We start from the raw sequence: 22958 nt of genomic DNA on the forward strand, positions 1-22958 counted from the left end.
CATGTACAAATACGTGAAGGGAAGTCAAAGGGAGGAGGGAGCAAACTTGTTTTCTGCTGCCCTGCAGACTAGGACACGGAACAATGGCTTCAAACTACAGGAAAGGAGATTCCACTTGAACATCAGGAAGAACTTCCTCACTGTGAGAGCTGTTCGACAGTGGAACTCTCTCCCCGGGGCCGTGGTGGAGGCTCCTTCTTTGGAGGCTTTTAAGCAGAGGCTGGATGGCCATCTGTCGGGGGTGCTTTGAATGCGATTTCCTGCTTTTTAGCAGGGGGTTGGACTGGATGGCCCATGTGGTCTCTTCCAACTCTACTATTCTATGATTCTATGATTCTATGAAGGATCTTTTAGTCCATCTGAAATATGGAAAAGTGAGAAGAAAAGCGGTGTCCTTTTTCTGAGTCCTCATCTCCATCTCAGTTTCAGAGTTTGGGAAAGTTCCTTTTTGGGGGCTACAACTCCCACAATTCTGTAGCCAGAATTGAGGAGTCCAATGAGTTCTAGCTCAAAAATACAGCTTTTCAATCTCTGCCCAAATGTGGCTTTACATAACTGTGTGATGGTGAAACGAAGGATAAAACTATGGGTAGCCCTTTCAGTTCAGTTCCACTTGAAAAGACTGTCTGGAAGTTTGTCAGGATCTCACGCCACTGAACTTATTCAAACACCCAGTTTTCAGTCACCTAAGTTTAAATAAAGGTGTGTTTGCAAGTTACAACTTGTAGCCCTCTGAAAGCAGTCTGTCTCCACCATTTCCACATTTCGTGTTAGACGTACTTAATTCTGTCCCCTTAATTCTCCATTTGTAGTGCATAGGTCTCTAACGAATGTAGCATTTTAGAGAATTTTCAACCGAAGTTCAGAAATGTTACTTTCTTTTGTACCAAAATTCCAAGACTCCACTGGCTATGCTGGTTTGGGAGATTTGGAGATCTATAGTCCACCAAACTAATAATTCCAATCTCAGAGTTGTCCAAGTGACAGTTCGAGTTGTATTGTTATGTGAAGACTTTATGTATGGCAACCTAAGCTATTTTGTTGGCTGTTTTAGTTGGATAGAAGAGTTGTCATCCAAAGTTTTTCGACAACCATCTCATTTAGGGTCTGACTGGGCCATGTCTTATGTCCTATCACAACTATGTCAGTTTGAGTTTTGGTTAAGAAAAGGGGCAGTTTTTCGAAGGGTTAATGTTTCTGTAGCTTGGTCTGATGTTGTCCCTCATTAAGTTTACTTTGATATGTAATGTAGTTATGCCTTAATTGTTATGATTAATGAATTAATTGCAGGTACCTTGTTACTGTATTTACAACTATCAATTTCCATGCTCTGCTGTGGGTATACAAACTCTGATCCTTTGCATAAGCTTGTTCAAGAAATAATGAGGGCTACGTGTTCAGTGTACTTTCTTTAGCAAGACTTATGAATGTCCTGCTATCAGAATAGGTAGACTTTCCACACTACACAATTATAGCACTATGGCACCATTTTAATTGCTGTGACAACCTCCCATGACATTTTGGGATTTCCAATTTAGGGAGGGGCATTAAGAATTGTCAGCCACAGAGCTTCTCTAGCAACTTACCAAACCAGAAATTCCAGGTTTACATAGGAAGTTGCCATGGCATAGTGTTATTATTACGTTGTGTGAAAGGGCCCCTGGGTTAGTGGGATCTTTATTTCTGTTACTCTGGTGGCGTTTAAAATCAAATCCCCGTATCTGGGACTATTAATAGTACATGATTTGAGAGTGCAGTTATAGTCGTGTTTATTCCAAATTTCGTCCCATTGAATGCAGTAGATTTACTTGGTAGAAAGGGTTAGAATAGTACATCTGAATTTCTGTGAGTTGGTCTAGTGCTTGATCAGAATGGTTAAATGTGTTGCCTTTCATTTGAAAGCCTCAACTGAAATCTCTGCTTAGCCATTAATCCTCTAGTTGTTTTTAGTTAAGCTAAGAACCACTCTCTACATATACATGATTGTAATTTTCTGGTTTTATCGTCCTAGATTTATGTATTGTCTATATGTGGCACTTCTCTGTATTTTGTTAGCCACCCCAAGTCCCTTCAGGGAGATGGTGGGGGACAGAAATATAATTTATTACTATTTATATTTATTATTATTACATCCTCCCTGCTTAATTGACTGCAAACTACTTTGCACTTCGAACCCAGCTTGCAACAATTGAAATAAGCTGAGGAGAAAGCAGGAAAGTGGGAGGATGAAAGAGAAACTGGAACATTTTACAAACAAAGGATTAAATCATGACAAATCGGGACCAATGATGAATATGATATTATCCTATTTTACAGAGCTGCTTATAAGGAATACAGTGGTGAGGTAATAAATGTAGAGCTCTTAGATCAAGGTTAGCAGTTTTGTTTTATTTCTGATGTAGATGAGGAAGGATTTTCAGAAGAGGATGTATTTAAGCAGTAGATATGACTAAAGGCAGGAGTGAATGTCTGGGAGAAGCCAGGCCTGATGTAGTTCTTTGCTGTTTGCAAACTTTCCCACCAACCAAAGAAATGCTGAATTCTATATCTGTTTTCTCAGAGGTGAGTGCAATCCTTTCACAAGCTGCAAACCAGACTTCATGTCTTCAGAACTCGGGTCCTAGTTTTTAAATCAACTCTTATATTTGATTGTGGTGATCAGAGATAATATTTAAAGAAGCTGTACCACAGACCAGAATTTCCCCATCCCTGTCTTCCAGCACACAGAGACAATGTTTTCAGACAAAATATATCACTGTCTCGTCCAATGTTCTGTTCCCACAGTTGGCTGACTGAATGCCTCTGGGAAGCCCTTTAGCTGGGACCTGGTTAGAGTAGCATAGAACTGATGTTCAGAGAGATAGTGAGTACAGTAGAGTCTCACTTATCCAAGCTAAATGGGCCGGCAGAAGCTTGGATAAGCAAATATCTTGGATAATAAGGAGGGATTAAGGAAAAACCTATTAAACATCAAATTAGGTTATGATTTTACAAATTAAGCACCAAAACTTCATGTTATACAACAAATTTGACAGAAAAAGTAGTTCAATACGCAATAATGTTATGTTGTAATTACTGTATTTACGAATTTAGCACCAAAATATCATGATATATTGAAAACATTGACTACAAAAATGGCTTGGATTATCCAGAGCCTTGGATAAGCGAGGCTTGGATAAGTGAGACTCTACTGTATATATTCCTGAAGGTACCATGTAGATATTTTAATTAGTCTCCATTAACAGCTTTGGGGTTGATTAATCTCTTTTTACCTCATTTGTGTCAGTGAATTCTACAGTGCAACTGTGGCCTTTGTGTGCCAGACCTCAATTTTCCCTTTTTTTGATATCTATTGGATTTTGTGTGTGTGTGTCAGGAGCGATTTGAGAAACTGCAAATGGCTTCTGCTGTGAGAGAATTGGCCGTCTGTAAGGACATTGTCCAGGGGATGCCTGGATATTTGATGTTTTACCATCCTGTGGGGGGCTTCTCTCATGTCCCTGCATGGGGAGTTGGAGCTGACAGAGAGAGCTCACCCACTCTCCCTGGAGTCAAACTGCTGACCTATCGGTCAGCAGTCCTGCCGGCACAAAGGTTTAACCCATTGCACCACCAGGGGTTCCATCTATTGGATGAGCCGAACATCTAGTGTTAAAAAAGGAGTCCCCTTCCTCTTTCCTATCTACTTTCATCCCATCATGCATATGTTATACATCTCTTATTATCAATAATATTATTCTATTGTGTCATTGTTATCATTTCTCTACCCTTTCCTGCAAGCATCTATGGACTCCAGCCAATATTTAGTGTTGACCCATTGTAGTACTGTTTTCTTACTGCCTCATATTGGTTGAAGAGAATAATTCCCAAAAGGAATCAGAGAGCATATGGAAGATTGTCAGCTCTTGTAGACGCACATGATGAGCCATATAGGGATAAACAGACTCTCTTGTATACATTTATTATAATGAATAATATACATTTATAACAAATGAATCCTTTGTTCACCATCTTGAGCTTTTAACCTTTGTAATTCAGAAAATATGACGCATATATGGCAGTTGCCCTTTCTCCAGCTGTACTTGACAGATGATCTGGGAAGTTGTTCAGAAGGCAGGAAATGGGAGACTTTGAAGGTTTAATTTGGCAGTGGGCTCTTCAAAGAAGGATTTGAGGGCACAGAAGAAGGTGATAAAGGGATGGGCGGGGGAAGGTGTTCCAAACTTTTATTGCTAAATAAATATTCTCTTCTCAACAGGTAAGCATTATGTGTTTATCCTTCCAGCCCAAATGGCAGCGTGTCAGTTCATAATGCCTAAAATGCCATTACTTTTGTGAAGTAGGTATTGAATACAAATGTTGCAGTGATGCATGGTCTTCATTAAAGCTTGAAAGAGTTGTTTTTTGGATGAAAATACCCACAAACTTGCAGCCTGCGGTTGTAGTCCAAAAATAACTTTTCCAAGCTGTAGCCTTGTAATTCTATCTTGCTGAGATAAATTTTCAACACTGACTATTTGCCTTCCTGGGTGGAATGATGAGCATTGCAACCCAACAACATTTGGGAACCTTTTACCAGCATGGTAAACATACTTCCTTCTCCTCTCCCAAAAGCAAAAAAACCTTCAACTTTGTTTTGATCGAACAAAAACTACAAATAAATGAAATGCAAAAAAAAAAAAAAGTTTAAAATGACTTCCTTTGTATGTTTTGGATTGCCAAATTGCCTGTTTGGCTTTCTTTGCTTTCCTAAGTGAATGTATTGGATAGTGGTTCTTAATCAGATTACTTGTAGACAGAGCATCAATTCTTTCCCACTGCTCGGATCTTATCAGGAAGAGACCTAGCCAATTTCAACAATTTTTATTGCATGGTTCATTTGACCTGTTGCTTTTTTTTACTTTTCTTTTCACAAAGGTCTTATGTGGTACATTGCAGGGTGGGGAAAAGAGCTAAAACAAAAATCACATGCTTAGAATGAAGTGCTTCATGAATTTTATATTATTATAATGGTGATGTTGATTTTCATATTAAATGTTTTTATAAACAGGCATGCATAATCAGTGTATACTGGGATAAATTTCAGTTGGTTTATCTAGAACTGTAGGGACTACAGTTGGTTTATCATTTAAAGATATGTGGATGTAGGAAATCTCACTGTGTTTGGACTACAGTTTCCATAATCCCCAGCCAGCACTGGCACTGAGCTCCCAATGCTGTAGCATGTTAAACTGCTGAGCTACTGAAATTGCTGACCGAAAGGTCGGTGGTTTGAATCTGGAGAGCGAGGTGAGCTCCTGCTGTTAGCACCAGCTTCTGCCAACTTAGCAGTTCGAAAACATACAAATGTGAGTAGATCAATAGGTACCACTTCTACGGGAAGGTAACAGTGCTCCATGCAGCTATGCCAGCCACATGACTTAGGAGACGTCTACGGACAATGCTGGCTCTTCGGCTTAGAAATGGAGATGAGCACCAACCCCCTAGATTGGACACGGCTAGACTTAATGTCAGGGGAAAACCTTTACCTTTACTTTATCTGTCTGTCTATCCTGTCTTCATCTAATCGGCATTGAATGTTTGCCGTATATGTGTTCTGTGATGTGCTCTAAGTCTGCTTTGGGTGAGAAGGGCGGAAAATAAATACTGTGAATAAATAAATAAATCCACTGGTTATACTGGATGGGAAATTTTTGCAGCTATAATAAAAAATCCTTTTTTCCAAGCTCCTGAGAGTATTTACAAAAAGAGATATGTATGGGTTTCCAAGGATGATTGCAGTTTTATTCCTTCATACCTGCTCCCAATCATTCTCATAACATGGGATTTTGCAGTAGCCCAGCATCATATAACTAATGCAGGGGTCCTCAAACTTTTAAAGCAGAGGGCCGGTCCACAATCCTTCAGACTGTTGAGGGGCCGAATTATCATTTGGGGAAAAAAACCGAACAAATTCCTATGCACACTGCACATATCTTATTTGTAGTGCAAAACAACAACAATAACAATGAAAGAACAATACAATATTTAAAAATGAAAATAATTTTAACCAACATAAACCTATCAGGATTTCAACAGGAAGTGTGGGCCTGCTTCTGGCCAATGAGATAGTCAGGTTAATTAGGATTGTTGTTGTTCTTGTTGTGTGTCTTCAAGTCATTTCAGACTTTGGGCGAGCCTAAGTCCAAAATTATTTATTTATTCATTTACTACATTTATATCCCACCCTTCTCACCCCGAAGGGAACTCAGAGCAGCTGTATGTACATACAATGTATTATATTATTAGCATAGCACAATATTAGCATTATACTATATTGAACTATACTGTACTGTAATATTATACTGTAATATTATATGTAATATATAACATATAATTAATATTATTATATGATATTATTGTTAGTACTGTATTGTATAAAATGATATTATTATCATATTATATGTATATACAATATATTATATTATTAAAATGGATATAAAAATATTATATTATAAATGAGAGCGAGGGCCAGGTAAATTACCTTGGAGGGCCGCATCCGGCCCCCGGGCCTTAGTTTGGGGACCCCTGAACTAATGTTTCTAAGGGGTATACCAAAACAATCATATTGCCACCATCTTGTAACCTGTTTGAGAAACTGAAAGCAGCATTAAAGTTTTCAGCTCTAAGACTATTCCCACACAGAGTTGAAGGGTCACTAAATAAGGTCTGTCTTTTAGCATCACTTTCCCCAAAAGGCCCCAAAAAACTAAAGCAAGGATGTTAATAGGGATATTTTACCTTTAAGTCTCTACTTTTGTTAGGTCCAAAATACCAGTTGCCTGAATGATATTCTCTTTTACTCTCTTCCTTATATCTTCTAAGGTCCCTTCTTCATTGCCCTATAATCCAGATTATCAAAGTAGATAATCCACATTATCTGCTTTGAACTGGATTATATATATGAGTCTACACTGCTATATAATCCACTTCAAAGCAGATAATCCGGATTTTCTATGACAGAGTAGAAGGGGCCTTACCTGAAAACAAAAGGAGGGGCAAGACAAGTACACATGGATTATGCAAAGTGCTTTGTGTGGGATCAAGAATGGGGCAAGAAGCTATTTCTTCCACGCTAAGTCACACTGGTTGAACTGTTTGTATTGTTATCTGTCCAACAGAAGGGAGTGTGTGTGTGTGCATCAAACCCCCAATATAATCACATGAGGTGGGAAGTAGAAGTATTCAGATCTGGAATCAAAATGAATGCGTTTCCAAAATCCAGGATTTTAATTTAGGCTTGGCCATGGGAAAAAGAATGCTTCCTTTTCTCCAGCACAGCCAGAATCCTAATACATAGGACAAAGGCAAGACCTGGCATGAATATAAGCAAGGCTGGAACCTGAATGAGAGATGTTTGCCTTCCCCCAGTGTGGTTGAAAGGTGTTTTTCTCACTGTTGCATCTTTCCCTATTCTCTTTGGTGAGCTCATGGCTGAGAAAGACTAACAGTACAGACTGATAGGTTTTATGAAAAGGGAAGGTCTACTGTTGGCTACTAACTATTGATCCTCATCTGCCCCTTTCACCATTATCAGTAGTAGTACCTTTAGACCAGGCAAGGAGGAAGCATGGGATAAAAGCTTCCAGCTTTTCCTTTATTCTTGCGGATTCTGTCAGGTTTGTAGAATGTTTGCACAAGCTTGCCACTGTGTACTATCTTTTCAAGAGGCAGGCCCTGAGAAGGAAATGGGAGGGAATGGTTTCAGTTTTGGGAAGGAAGCCAGCAGGAGAAGTTGGGGCCTGCTGCTTTGCCTCCAGAGAGGCCAAGGCAAACGTGAACCTATATGGCTCTGCAACTAGCTAGGGAACAGTGACTCTGTTAAATCGTCATATTTCTTTTAAGAGCCAACATTTAGGAAATCAGGCAAATTTAGAGAATCCAGAAGAAACTGACTCCCTAAATTTGACACTGCACACCAGCACTATGGAATCCTCCAGTAAATACCAGGAGGCATCTGATGCTTACCCCTAGCATTTGCCGCCTGAGGCAATTCCATTACTCTGTCCTTGCATGAATGAACGCATAGAGTACATATCTAAAGACAAATATGCCCAGATAGATTGTAAGAGATGTGGGAGCTCTGTTACCTGTGTGGCAGACTCCTCATGTACCATGTCACAAGATTACAATTGCAGTTTGAAAGATTGAGACAAAATTCTGTGAGTTGCCGACCAAATTATGGACTTTCACTTGTTGCTCTGGTCTTGGAAGTTACACGCTATTTTGATGTTCTTTTATTGTTTCTGTTGTAGAGCACAGTGGGAAAAATAATGTGGTGAGCAACTTCCCAGTTGCTGCCAGTATAACCCAACAGCCAAGGACCAGGTGGGCCAAATGGCTTCACCTGTAGAACTTTCTACATACGTGTGCCAATGTAAGATGTATTTATTGTTGGCATGTATTCCTTTTTCATTAAACTCTTGACAGAAGAAACTGATTACAGCTTTCGTAGGACTGCTTCTTTCATCTTATAGTAGATAACTACGAACTGTCAACACTGAAGTGGCATGGTTTCAGCTTTGGCAGGACTGTGAATGTATTTATTTACTTTCAGATAAACCTGTACTCTTGAGATAAGAAAAGTGTGGACTTTTAGATATCATTGGATGCAGTTCTCATAAAGCATTACCACTGTCTATGTTGACTAGGTCTAGGTCTGATGGAATCTGTATTTTAACACAGCATTTCACATGCTTATCTGATGTAGAGGACCAGCATTTTTCCTGCAAATATGTCAGGGAGTAGTATCACATGTATACCTTTTGGGTACAACTCTTTTTATCTTGGACGCTTTTTGACAGTCAAGAGCTTGCAGACCGACACCGTTCCAGAGACCACCACTTTGAGTAATACTGGTCTATGATTATCTGGGGTCCTCCGTATGTCTTGTGTCACATTAATACAACAATCCCTTACACAGGAATGAGATAAGGACTGCAAAGGTAATGTATTGTACTGCCCCCGTTGAAAATGCTATTCAAATGCTGTTGTAGTGCTATATACTACTTATTCTTTTTTGTCCGTGAGTTTGGGTTTGCCCTTGAAGAAAAAGTCCATATACTTCAAAGAAATGTGATGATGATGGTGATGATGATAATGATGATGCAGATGCAGCTTCTCAAAGACACAAGCCAAACAGGCAAACAGGCCAAGCAAAAGGTACATAAATTCCCTTTGATTTGAATTGGAGCTGTCTTTGTTTAGCCTTTCTCTGAAGAAGATGCACTGCTTCCTATAATTTGATTCCCCCAAGGCCTTAGCATGATCTTTATTTGCTAGATGCATAGGAGAGTAAGTCAATCATTCCTTTTTAATTTTCTTTGGCTGTGAGTGGCTAGAAGGCGGTCTTCCTAATGAAGCATTCTGTCATGCACCTCATTACAATAAGGCGTTGTCACCTCCTTTTGTCTGTAGCAAGATACCAGTATGGTCTAGGATGAAACTAAATGAGGGCCATGTGAATGAGTCAATCAGGCTTCACATTTGCAAGAAAAGGGAGTGTAGGGTTGATACTAGCACTGCAATCCTCAGCTTGTTGGCTCCAAGGTACGTTCTCTTGCATTGAATCAGGCTCATTCTTAATAAATGTGCTTTTAGCCTCAGCACAGTTCCTCCTTGTTTTTTTCCTCACAAGCCTCATCGTGAAGAAGAAAGGCAATGCTACCTCTTGGTGTATTCTTCTCCCCTTGTCCCTTATTTAAAGAATGGAGTGTTATGGGAGTTCTGTAAGAAGCTTGCATCATTCTATATTTTATAATCGCCATATTATTTATTCTATTTATTTATAGCACATTTTATTCAACTCTTCAGTCAAAAGAACTTCCAGCTAGGCTTACATAAGATCAATTAAAATGAAATACTCCCTTCCCACAGAGGTGTGCCATCCCAGTGTCCTGACATGAATAGAAGGGATGGGGAAAGCATGGCAGTGCCTGTCACATCCCTCTTGGGGTAGCTGCTGCAAAAAGACAATTAAAGGAAGAAAGAGGCCAATGGAGCTGGCCTTTTCGAGCCAAGGGCTTGTGTTTCATCTGCATTTTCTTTTGTCACTCTGAACCATCATCAGTGAGAATACTGTCAACCTATATTCACTATGCCAGTGATGGAGGGCAATGATGAACTTTGCAGTTCACTAGGTTCTCCAGTTCTGTAGTAGAAGAAACGGTGGTATTTTGGCTGTGGTCCAGCTTGCAAAACTAGCAAGTTCAGACTTGCTGATCAAATCACGAAGCAGGGATGAGAATCCTTCAGTTCATCTGATACTGTTCAGTTGTGACTGTTAGCAGTCAATGGTGAAGAATGGGATTTGAAATCCAGAACAGGAAAACTATTTCTAATGGACTCTATTTCCCAGAGGATTCTTACTGTCCCTTTCCTGTTTCTGCTACATTAATTTGCCTTCATTCCAAAGTAAATCCCACTGCTGGAATCATAGATGCAGTCTTATGTTTGCTTAGAAAATCCTGTGGTGTTCAACTTCTACATCTACTGAGTAAAAGTTTTACATGTCCCACCTATGTGAGTACTTAACCCAGTCATCCTTTTTTTTTTTTTTGGATAGAGGTTTGTCATTACTTTGGGTATGTGTTGCATGAAAGCAAACCTACTACCGTATTAATATTTAATGTTTTATTAAAACATATATGAAATTATTAAGGCATCTGTTTTGCTAACCTTGGTAAGCCCCATTTGCTCTGGGCATTACAAGTGCCTAAACCTCATATAAAACCTAATGAATGTGGCAAGATGACAGGAAGATAATAATTTTGCCTGGAGCTGATCTGTGTCTTACTTTTCAGGCAATTCCGCTCCTAGTTCATTCAGTAAGTCTGTGGAAATTCTTCTTTTGAACTGTAATTCCTCAAATCCTTACCCAGCATTGCCATTTCCAACATGAACATTTTGCAAATTTGACTCCGTACTTAAAAACAGTCTGTCTCCCATTTTGTTGCTGGTTATTGCTACAGCCTAGATTGCCTCAGCTATTATTATTAGATCTTGCATGTGCTGAATTATGAAAGAAGCCACATGATATTGTGGAACACGAATTCTACTAATCTGTAATTTCTACGTTTTATGTATGGTTATGCACTGTTGCTGTTCAAGTGGATAGGATTGTGTGTGTGTGTATGTGATTTGAGTTAATTAAAACCCTTGGAATAATTATCTCCATCATTCTTATGCGTGGGAAAATGCTGTGAAGTGAACACACCCATTTCTAGGTAGCCATGTTTATGGCATGCTTATTTAGCATTAGGAACTGCTGAACAGAAGTACATTTTGTCTTTGTGCATTATGAGCCCTTCTTCTCCTTTGATGCACAGGAAAACTATTCAGCTCACCCAATTTCTAAAGGACTCTTCTTTCTCAGGAGATTCTTGCTTTCTAGTTCCTGTTTCTGATACATTACTCTACCTGATTGATATCTATTTTGACTCATGCGAGAGATTTGTTCACTTTTCCTCAGTTTGTATTACTAAAGGTTTCCTCTAGCAGAATACACCTCTGTATAAATCTGGAGTTGTGAAGAAATAGCTTCTTGAAATCCTTCAAATGTCTAAGGGCGACTGCTTCATTTAATTTCTTCAGGGGGTGGCGACTGCTTCATTTAATTTCTTCAGGGGGTAGACAACTCAGACCTGGGAATGTAACTTTAAAAAAATTCTTGTGCAATTCATTACAACCCCCCACTCCCATTATTTATCGCCATTAAAATTACAGTTTTTAGTAGGTTGTTATACTAACTTTCTGTTTTGTGTAGATTTTTTCATTCAGTTTTGGGGAGGGGGCGGGATTTTAGTTGCTGCAAACAAAATGTCGGCAGAGAATATTTGAAAAAAGTTTACAAAGAGTGGGGAAAAGGCTTCTGGCAGCCTTTTTCAGATAAATATCTCTTGGTGAAATTAGGCTGTACACAGAGGCAGTATGCAATAGTGGAAATGACAACTACAGGGGCTAAGGTACATTATGTCAGTTGTTAACAGCAATTACTACTCCCCAACTGTATGGCTTCATGGGCAGGATTTAAATAGTGTATATGTCCATCTGTAAGCACTGATTTCTTTTATCTGACATGAAAAAGCTACATAAAAATGCTTCTCAAAAACAAGCAAACTATAATAGGCAAGAATGCGGAAGAGACCTCCAAAAGGGAAAGAAGTGTCAGAAGAAGAATCTTGCTCTACAGGCTGAAGATGTCCAACAACTTTTGTGGTTACTTAACTTCTTTTTTCTGACATTTCTTGGGTGGGGATGCACTTGCTAAATCACCTACCTCTTTCTTCCCCTTTAGACACAGGTTAAAGGTATTTCTACTTAAGCAAAATCATACTTTAGGTGGCAGAGATTCAAGCTTTCCTTTTATGTAAATTAGCCCCTGAGTTTGTGGTGTAGGCTCTTTTATAAAGACAGAAATCTATTATGAATTTAGGCAATACATTAACTCTATAGAGAAACACATGACTACGTTAATTGAAATCAGCACATCATTGGGCATTTAAGTAGAACTGAACCTTGTCAACAGCTATGTCCTGATTGTCTGCTGTGTATATCATGTATTTCAACTGCCCCTTATTGTTACCTTGAAAGCTTGGCAATACTATGAAGGGAGCAGAATTGTTTGGGGTTTAGGGATGACCTTAGGGGTTTCATTAACTCCCCTCCAAAATATAATTTGAGTGACTTTTCTCACAGGGGATGTTAGAAGACACATCCAGACAGACAGAAACCTCTCTCAAGGCATTTTCCCTTTTCTCACACAAGGAAACAAAAAAGCAGTATGGTTAATACTTTTTAATTAAAACAAATGCTTCCTTGTCAGCAAAATGACGCTTTTCCAGATTATGGATGCAGGCTGCTTTATTATGATGCAGAGATACTGTCTTACTACAGGGGTTATGAGAACAGCTCCACCCTTTCTGTTGCCAACATGGTTGTTCCCAGCAGAAGCCAGCCAGATGCCTTCCAGAAAGGCCACAAGCAGGGCATGAAGGCATCCACTCCCCGGCATCTGTTGTTCAGAGGTATATAAACTCTGAAAATATAGAGCACATTTCATTACTATGCCTACTAGTTGCTAATAGGCTTAACCCCTATGGATTTTGCTGAATACCCGTTTAAATCTGGGGTTGGTGGTGATGGCTAAATTGGGAGATTGTTATTTGCCACAGTGAGGCTTCCAACTCAGGCAGCAGATGCTGGGAGGTGGCAGCAAGGTGCTTGAGGGGGGACTTACATGCTAGGCAGGCTGTCCTCCTCCATGCTTTCAGATGTAATAAAGAATATTGTCCCACTAACTATTGTTCATCTTTCATACTTTAAATGGCACTGTGTTGTTCTTCACTTCAAGTAGCAAATGACTCCAATTAGCCACAGTCTTGAAGTAGCAGCATTCATAAGTTTAAGCATTGTCTAATTTGTTTTATGAATGATAAATTTTTATGAGCTTCAGTCATCAACAAGCCTGCAGACTCATTGCAATGGATTTCTTTATTAAAACAACCCATTGGTAATGTGGTCTTCCGCTTTTTCTACTATCTTCTGTCTTATCACCTTTCCATGGGATATCTTTCATTATATGTCCAAATAAAATGGCCTCAGCAGAATCATCGTAATGCAAGGTATTTGCTTCACATTTATATAGTTTGCAGGCCTGTAGCGGTGTGTGTGTGTGTGTGTTAGGGGTTCAACTCCCCCCCCCATTTTTCAGGTAAAAAAAAAAACCTGGTTTACGCATGAATTTTAACTGGTTAACCAAATCCCCATGCTAAGTCTATGAGACGCAAAAAATTAAGAGTCCCTCCAGAACGGCAAGCACTATCTCGAGCAAATATTGACAGGTCTGTACATGAGTGGGGAACTATACGATCCCATAATGATATTGGATTACAACTTCCATCATCCCTGAATATTTATCATACTGATTGGGATCAATGCAACTTGAATAACTTTCGCAGGCCATAGGTCTCCTACCCCATCCTATATGGAAGTAAAGCCTTTACTAAGTAGTAGCATAAAACTTACATATAGGTGTGTGTATGTGTACATGCCTTCAGGTAACCTGTCCTCCCCCCACCCCCCCCATCTCATAATGTTTCTTAGCCAAGGAATGTTCACAGGTTGTTGTGCTGATTCCTTCCTCTGAAATATAGCATACCAAACCTGGTATTCGTTGATGGTTTCTCATCCAAGTACGAACCTGGGTTAATTCTACTTAGGGCCCTTCCACGCAGCCATATAACCCAAAATATCAATGCAGAAAATCACACAATATCTCCTTTGAACTGGAATATCTGAATCCACACTGCCATATATCCCAGTTCAAAGCAGATAATGCGGGATTTTTTTTTAGCTGTGTGGAAGGGGACTTAGCTTCCAAGATCAGATGGGATCTGGTGCCTTTAGTGCATATAGGTAAAGACTCTCAAATGTAATAAACTGATCAGAAATCTATAAGATGCCTCTTAAAAGTAATTCTGAGGCCACGCAAAACACAATGCACCTACAGTACCAAGTGAAATATAATCTTTGGGCAACGCTGCAAATGATTATTTTAACACCTTGTATGCCAAATTGTAAATGCAGTAGAGTCTCACATATCCAACATAAACGGGCCAGCAGAACGTTGGATAAGCAAATATATTGGATAATAAGGAGGGATTAAGGAAAAGCCTATTAAACATCAAATTCGGTTATGATTTTACAAATTAAGAACCAAAACATCATGTTATACAACAAATTTGACAGAAAAAATAGTTCAATAGGCAGTAATGCTATGTAGTAATTACTGTATTTACGAATTTAGCACCAAAATATCATGATGTATTGAAAACATTGACTACAAAAATGCATTGGATAATCCATAATGTTGGATAAGCGAGTGTTGGATAAGTGAGACTCTACTGTATTTCAATAATTTCCCAGACAGTTTGATGGATGAGCCATCAAACTGTCTAGGAAATCATATCTATTTTTCTTTGCTTTTCCCCCCACTGTATTGCAAAAAATTGTTATAGACCTCTCCTTCTCACCTACTCTGGGGCGCCCAGATGTTTGATGTTTTATCATCCTTGTGGGAGGCTTCTCTCGTGTCCCTACATGGGGAGCTGGAGCTGACAGAGGGAGCTCACCTGCTCTCCCGAATTTGAACCAGCAACCTTCAGGTCAGCAACCCAACCTTCAGGTCAGCAGTCCTGCTGGCACAAGGTTTTAACCCATTGTGCCACTGGGTGCTCCATTCAAATAATTGACAAGATATGTGGAGAACGGTGTTTAGAGAAAGTTCAAAAAAGAGAAGAATTTGTAGCTTGCCTATTTTGTTGATAAAAGGAAAGACTAGCTGGAGTTCTGGAGAAAGGGACTTTCCAAGCCAGGACGGAGAGGTTTAGAGGAAGAGCCACTGCTTTAGGTCTCATCAGTGTAAGACAAGATTTTGAAGAACAAAAAGCAACATGGAATAATGGGTTTTGGTAGGTTGACAATCCAGGATGTTGCTCAGGCTAAAGTTGGCTGAAGGGAGTGAGGTTAGATCTACACTGCCAAGTTTCAGAATGCAGTTTAACTGCATTATATGAGTCTACACTGCCATATAATCCAGTTCAATGCAATTAACTGCAGTCTAGATCCATCCTGGGAGCTGTTGGTGAACGGATTGCAGGATGTGGAAAACATTAGGATAGGATTGTGATGGCCCTGATAGATGCGAATTGTCAGTTTGGCAGACACCTCATCACAACTGATTATTTATGTGCAGGAAAAATGATATAACCTTTCGGACTGAGTGGGAAACGTACTTCTCCAACTGGATTTACCATAAGCATCTCTTACAAAGATGGTAAAATAAGACAATTGCAGATAAATTGGGACTATGTTTTGTTCTGTTGTTGCACAAACAGCTGGAAGTTCTCATTTGTATTTCTCACTTCCCAGAGCATGAAGATATTTTAAAGTTCCCATTTTCAGTTGTCAGATGGTGCAATTTACATCTAGATTCATAGTAATCCTTACGTGGAAAAGTACTATATCTGTGTTACAATACCTTACAGCTTGCTTTCATTGCAAGAACCGCTATTTCTTGAGAGATGTAGCTCAAGAACCAGTGCGCCTGTCACCTGTGAACATTTACTTGATTTTCCCTTTTGTTAAGGTAAAGGTAAAGGTCTTCCCCTGACGTTAAGTCCAGTTGTGACCGACTCTGGGGGTTGGTGCTCTTCTCCATTTCTAAGCCGAAGAGCCGGCGTCGTCCGTAGACACCTCCAAGGTCATGTGGCTTGCATGACTGCATGGAGCGACGTTTTGTTAGTATGACTAAATAAAACCTTTTGAGATATTGAAAATATTCTCCATAAAGAACCGTTTATCATTGCAGTACCCATTGTTCCCCACTAAGGGTCTCTAAGTCACCACTGATGTGTTAATTTTCATTCCTTTGAAAAGCTACATTTAGGTGAGAGATGTGCAGTAAACTAAATTATATCTCTTATTGGAAGTATCATTTTTGCATGTGTTTTAAGTTGTCCAAGTATCTTCAATTGGTAAATTCAGAAGGAGTAGAGAAGTGAATCTCTAGGACTACATTGAATTGACAGTTTTGATAGGTTTCTGCATTAGGTCTCAGCTAGCGGTAGTTGGCACACTCATAGAATCATAGAATCATAGAGTTGGAAGTGACCCATCCAGTCCAACCCCCTGCAAGAAGCAGGAAAATCTCATTCAAAGCACCCCTGACAGATGGCCATCCAGCCTCTGCTTAAAAGCCTCCAAAGGAGCCTCCACCACACTCCGGGGCAGAGAGTTCCACTGCCAAACAGCCCTCACAGTGAGGAAGTTCTTTCTGATGTTCAGGTGGAATCTCCTTTCCTGTAGTTTGAAGCCATTGTTCTGCGTCCTAGTCTGCAGGGCAGCAGCAAACAAGCTTGCTCCCTCCTCCCTATGACTTCCCCTCACATATTTGTATATGGCTATCATGTCTCTCTCAGCCTTCTCTTCTGCAGGCTAAACATACCCAGCTCTTTAAGCTGCTCCTCATAGGGTTTGTTCTCCAGACCCTTGATCATTTTAGTCGCCCTCCTCTGGATGCTTTCCAGCTTGTCAACATCTCCCTTCAACTGTGGTGCCCACAATTGGACACAGTATTCCAGGTGTGGCCTGACCAAGGCAGAATAGAGGGGGATCATGACTTCACTGGATCTAGATGCTATACCCCTATTGATGCAGGCCAGAATCCCATTGGCTTTTTTCGCCGCTGCATCACATTGTAGGCTCATGTTTAACTTGTTGTCCACGAGGACTCCAAGATCTTTTTCACACGTACTGCTGTCGAACCAGGCATTGTCCCCCATTCTGTATCTTTGCATTTCATTTTTTTCTGCCGAAGTGGAGTATCTTGCATTTGTCCCTGTTGAACTTCATTTTGTTAGTTTCAGCCCATCTCTCTAGTCTGTCAAGATCGTTTTGAATTCTGCTCCTTTCTTCTGGAGTGTTGGCTATCCCAGTTTGGTGTCGTCTGCAAACTTGATCGTGCCTTCTAATCCTTCGTCTAAGTCATTAATAAAGATGTTGAACAGAACCAGGCCCAGGACGGAACCCTGCGGCACTCCACTCGTGACTTCTTTCCATTGGTGAGCACCCTTTGGGTTCGTTCGCTTAGCCAATTACAGATCCACCTAACTGTAGTTTTGTCTAGCCCACATTTTACTAGTTTGTTTGCCAGAAGGTCGTGAGGGACTTTGTCAAAGGCCTTACTGAAATCTAGGTAGGCTACATCCACGGTATTCCCTGTATCGACCCAATTCCCTGTATTTGACCTCGTAACTCTGTCAAAAAAAGAGATCAGATTAGTCTGGCATGACTTGTTTTTAGTAAATCCGTGTTGACTATTAGCAACGACTGAATCTGTTTCTAAGTGTTTGTAGACCACTTCCTTAATGATCTTTTCCAGAATTTTGCCTGGTATCGATATGAGGCTGACCGGATGGTAATTGTTTGGGTCGTTCTTTTTTCCCTTCTTGAAGATAGGGACTACATTTGCCCTCCCCCAATCTTCTGGGACTTCTCCCGTTCTCCAAGAACTCTCAAATATGATTGCCAGTGGTTCTGAAATAACTTCTGCTAGTTCCTTCAGTACTCTTGGATGTAGTTGATCTGGCCCTGGGGACTTGAATTCGTTTAGAGCGGCCAGGTGTTCCTGGACAACTTGTTTCCCTATTTGGGGTTGGATTTCCCCAAATCCTTCGTCCATTTCATGTTGCTGAGGTTGAAGATGGCTTTCTTTTTGTGAGAAGACCGAGGCAAAGAAGGCATTGAGCAGTTCTGCCTTTTCCCTGTCCCCATCACCCCATCTTCTCCTTGCAGAGGCCCTATCGCCTCCTTTTTCTTCCTTTTTCTACCAACGTAAGCAAAAAAGCCTTTTTTGTTGTTTTTAATGTCCCTGGCAAGCCTGAGCTCATTTTGCGCTTTAGCCTTGCGAACCTTTTCCCTACAGGAGTTGGCTATACGTTTGAATTCTTCTTTGGTGATTTCTCCCCTTTTCCACTTCTTGTGCATGTCTCTTTTGAATCTTAGCTCAGTTAGAAGATCTTTGGACATCCATTCTGGCTTCTTCGCATCTGTCATATTTTTTTTCTTTGTTGGCACTGTTTGCATTTGCGCCTTGAGTATTTCACTTTTAAAAAACTCCCATCCACCGTTAACTCCCTTGTCTTTTAATATTAGCGTCCATGGAATGCTGCTCAGTATTTCCTTCATTTTTTGGAAGTCAGCTCTCCTAAAGTCCAGAATGCGGGTTTGACTTTTTTTTTTTGTTTCAGTCTTCCTTTGTATTGCAAACTGGAGGAGCACATGGTCATTTGCCCCTAAGGATCCGACCACTTTGACTGTATTGAACAGGTCCTCCGCGTTTGTTAGGATGAGGTCAAGAGTAGCCGATCCCCTTGTTGCCTCTTCTACCTTCTGGACCATAAAATTGTCTGCAAGGCAAGTGAAGAATTTGTTGGACTTTGTACTCTTGGCCGACTTTGTTTTCCAGCAGATATCAGGATAGTTGAAATCACCCATGACTACTATATCTCTTCTTTGTGCCTGTTTGGTCAGCTGCTGACAGAAGGGTTCATCAAGTTCTTCTTCCTGGTTTGGAGGTCTGTAGTAGACACCCACAACGAGATCATTTTGAGTCCCGGTTCCCTTGATTCTTATCCAGATGCTTTCAAGTTGGTTTCCCAGATTGCCATCTTGCATCTCTTCTGCAATGAAAATGTTTTTGACATATAGGGCTACTCCCCCTCCTCTCCCCTTTGTTCTGTTTCTGTGAAAAAGGTTATAACCTTCAATGGCTACATTCCAGTGATGGGTGTCATCCCACCATGTTTCAGTGATGCCTATGACATTGTAAGTGTGGTGTTGTGCTAAAAGTTGGAGTTCGTCTTGTTTATTCTCCATGCTTTGTGCATTAGTGTAAAAACATGTAAGCCCCTGGGACCTTCCCCATAGCTGTTCCTTTGGGATTATTGTGTTCTTGGTAATTGGTCCTTGTTTTGTTTGTGCAACCCTCCATGTAGCCTTATGGCGATTCCCTGTGGTCGTGGGTAAAATACTGTTCGCAAGGCTATTGTCCCCCTCCCCCGGCTGACCTAGTTTAAAGTGCGCCTGATGAAGTTTGCTAGTCCGTGCGCAAAAAGGTGTTTTCCTACTTGTGTGAGATGCACCCCATCCCTTGCCAGTAGGCCTTCCTCCTCAAAAAGCATGGATGTAAAAATAAAACTTTATAAATAACTGAGGTATAAATATGCTTTTCAGTCTCAGAAATAAAAAATAGTTCTAAATATATCTTTCAAAAATGTAAAAGATTGATCCTCTTACTCTTTCTCAGACTGACCTGCTTCATAGAAATGTTGTGATTATAAAATGTGGGGGAGAAGGATGAGCCTTGTATTCATTGGAAGCAAAACATAAATTCAATAAATAAGGAGAAAGTAAATATTTTTATTTTGGGCAAAAGATTAATTAGAACATTTTATATGCAGAAGCAACACTCAGCTAGAGTCACAAATAGCAGTTAACGGTCCAAGATAGTGATAGCTATGCCTATCCCCATCAAAATACTTATTCTGGCAATTTTAATGTATCCTTGGTGAACAGTGTGAACTGAATGTATGCCCCCTCCATGTGTAGATCTCATTGCTGCTTTAGCATAGAAGGCATTCATATGAAGAGTACTTTTTAGGCAAGATGTTACACTGGTTGATGTGGAATAGCAAGTGAAAATTCATGACAATGTTTTATTTCTCTCATATACTAGCCCCTGAGAGACAGAATCCTAAACATACTTTTCCTTGGGAGTAAAGAAATAAATCGTAATAATCAAATAACTGCAATAACAATTTGCTGTCCTTTCTTAATGCCTCAACTATCATAAAAGCTTCAATCCCATCTCCCTGTCTATCATCCCCTATAACTCACACCCATTCTCACTTTTCCAGAAAAATGTGGTTTTATGGCATCTCATCTTTGCTATGCTTTGATAATAAGGTTAAATCTTACACTCCACAACTGGCAATACCACCATCCTGCCATAAATTGGAAATGCATAATCAAATATAGGATTGTACTGTTCAGGTCTCCTGTAGAATTCAGTCTCGTGGACCTTAAATCCATAATTTCAATGCCTCTGGTTTGTGGATTAATGCAGTAATGATGTATTTGTCATCTGTAACAGACAATAATAAAAACAGCAATAACATGTTCTTTGATGCTGGTTCTAATAAGAATTGTTATTCTTGGTTTGCTTGCAGGTTTTCATTGCGGTAAACTGCCTCAGTACAGATTTCTCTTCCCAGAAAGGTGTGAAAGGGCTTCCTTTGAATCTTCAGATTGATACCTATAGCTACAACAACAGGAGCAACAAACCTGTCCACAGAGCTTATTGCCAGATTAAAGTCTTTTGTGATAAGGTAAGACTACAGGAATCTATCCAGCAATGGCTTTAGAAACACTGTAATCTCATATACAGATGTTTTTTAAGATGTTTTTTAAATTGTTGATTTTAGCCGCTTCTTGTAAGCCGCTCCGAGCCCTAGGGGAGTGGCGGCATATAAGTTTGAAAAATAAATAAATAAATAAATATAGTCAGATATTTAGGTTAGACTGTCAAGTCAATACTACAAGCAAGCAGAAAAAATAACAACAGCCCTCTGTATCCTGGATATTATCTGCTACTTTTGGGGTCTTTGTAATATGATTTATCACATGCAAGGCATTACCAGATCTGATGAAGAACAGGTCACTAGAAAAAGAATGCCAAGCAAAGGTCTTTTTAAACATTACTGTATACTATACCGATATTTTATGTATTCCATGCCAAGTAGAAAGGGTTTGAATTCCTGCCTAGCTATGAAAACCCTCTGGGTGCCTTTAGGGAGGTCACAGTCTCAGTCAAATTGAAGGCACATAATAGCAACAACATAAAAACAAAGAATTAATCTTAGGTTTCCATGGTTTGCATCTGTATATGTTGCATCAAAGCTTACTGAGTATCTATGCCTTGTAATGCTGCTAGTCTCCAAGTTTTGGTTCTAGGTCACCATAAGCCAGAGTTGATAAGAGTAGCCTTGAAGATACATCACAACAAAAATGTGTTGGACTGAGCTATAGCCAAGTGGTTTCCTGTGCATATTTGTATACCTGAATTGTGCTTAAAACAGGACTGGCCTGATCATTAGATACCATGAGGTGACTGAGGAGAAAGACAGTAGTGGTAGATTTTGGTTGCTTCTCCTATGTCATCTAGCCTTTCTCCTTTGCTTGAGGACAATTGCTCTCTTTTACCTCAAGTAGAAAAATGTATGGGGCCTGGCTGGCTCAGCTTAAAAAAACAATTTGCCTTGCTAAACCTGTACAGTATGCATTCCTTTCTAGTTTTCTGAACACAATGAACCAGCTGATTTCACATTAAGACTGCAGTCTATCCTAAATATAAGAGGGTAAACTCACTTCTGAGTGGACATTTGTAGAATTGTACTATAATACCTCTTGAGAGTATATTTGGCTTGAATATCAGAAAAGCTGTCGGTCATTGAAAATCTCTGCACTCTTTAAAAACACATATTCAGTATCTTTTCAAAAATATTGCTTCTGAGTAAGAATACATTTGCTATGGATCAGGGATGTCAAATTCATTTTCACTGAGTGTCGCATCAGTCTTATGGTTGCCTTTGAATGGTCATTTGTAATTGTATGACTGTGTAAATATAAAATGTTATTTGTAGGCTGCCCTATCTCCCTGAAGGAACTCAGGGCGGCTTCCAACACATATGGCAAGCGTTCAGTGCCGACAAAAAATATATAACAGATTACATCACAGAATGCAACTATTTGTGAATACAGTATACTGTTAAATAACTCCAGAAAGTATATCACACACCATCCTCATCCATTGGTCATGTTCTGAAAATAACAACAAACAAAACAAACTGCAAGCACAACCATTCAAAAGGCTCCAAGCTCTGAAATGTATCCAGACCTCACAGGCCACGTAAAATGACATGGGGGGCTGGATTTGGCCCTCAGGCCTTGAGTTTGACACATGTGTCATGAATTGTAAAGTAAAGACATAAGGAGGTACATTGCAGTCATTATCAACATATCTCACATACAGCCAGTTCAAAGGATCACACCTCCTTAGTTTGGCATGTATTGATTTGAACTATGTAGGTTGCTCTTGTTGAGATCATTGTTGCTTTTGTTATTATACATCATATACCGTCAGTTAAAAGCACATAACTCGTAAACCGCTTGAAACATCAATTGAAAAAGACATGCAATCAATACATATTAAAACAACCAGTAACACAATTTAAAATTTGTAATGGAAGGTTCATGATTTAAATTCGTGAGGATAGACCTGCTGAAAGAGAGCATCTTTA

At 39.8% G+C, this 22958-nt stretch overlaps 1 protein-coding gene across 3 annotated transcripts in view; it reads left to right on the forward strand.

The window, feature by feature from the left end:
* The window catches only part of grhl1 (grainyhead like transcription factor 1), an 80557-nt gene that overhangs the window by 42355 nt on the left and 15244 nt on the right, over positions 1–22958 (forward strand). For all 3 annotated transcript variants that reach the window (XM_003215382.4, XM_016996598.2, XM_016996607.2), the window contains exon 9: positions 20829–20987. In XM_003215382.4, coding sequence (XP_003215430.1) covers positions 20829–20987 — 159 coding nt within the window. The remainder of the gene's footprint in view (positions 1–20828; positions 20988–22958) is intronic.

The sequence above is a fragment of the Anolis carolinensis genome, chromosome 1, assembly GCF_035594765.1.
Source record: "Anolis carolinensis isolate JA03-04 chromosome 1, rAnoCar3.1.pri, whole genome shotgun sequence".
In the NCBI taxonomy this organism is placed as follows: Eukaryota; Metazoa; Chordata; class Lepidosauria; order Squamata; family Dactyloidae; genus Anolis; species Anolis carolinensis.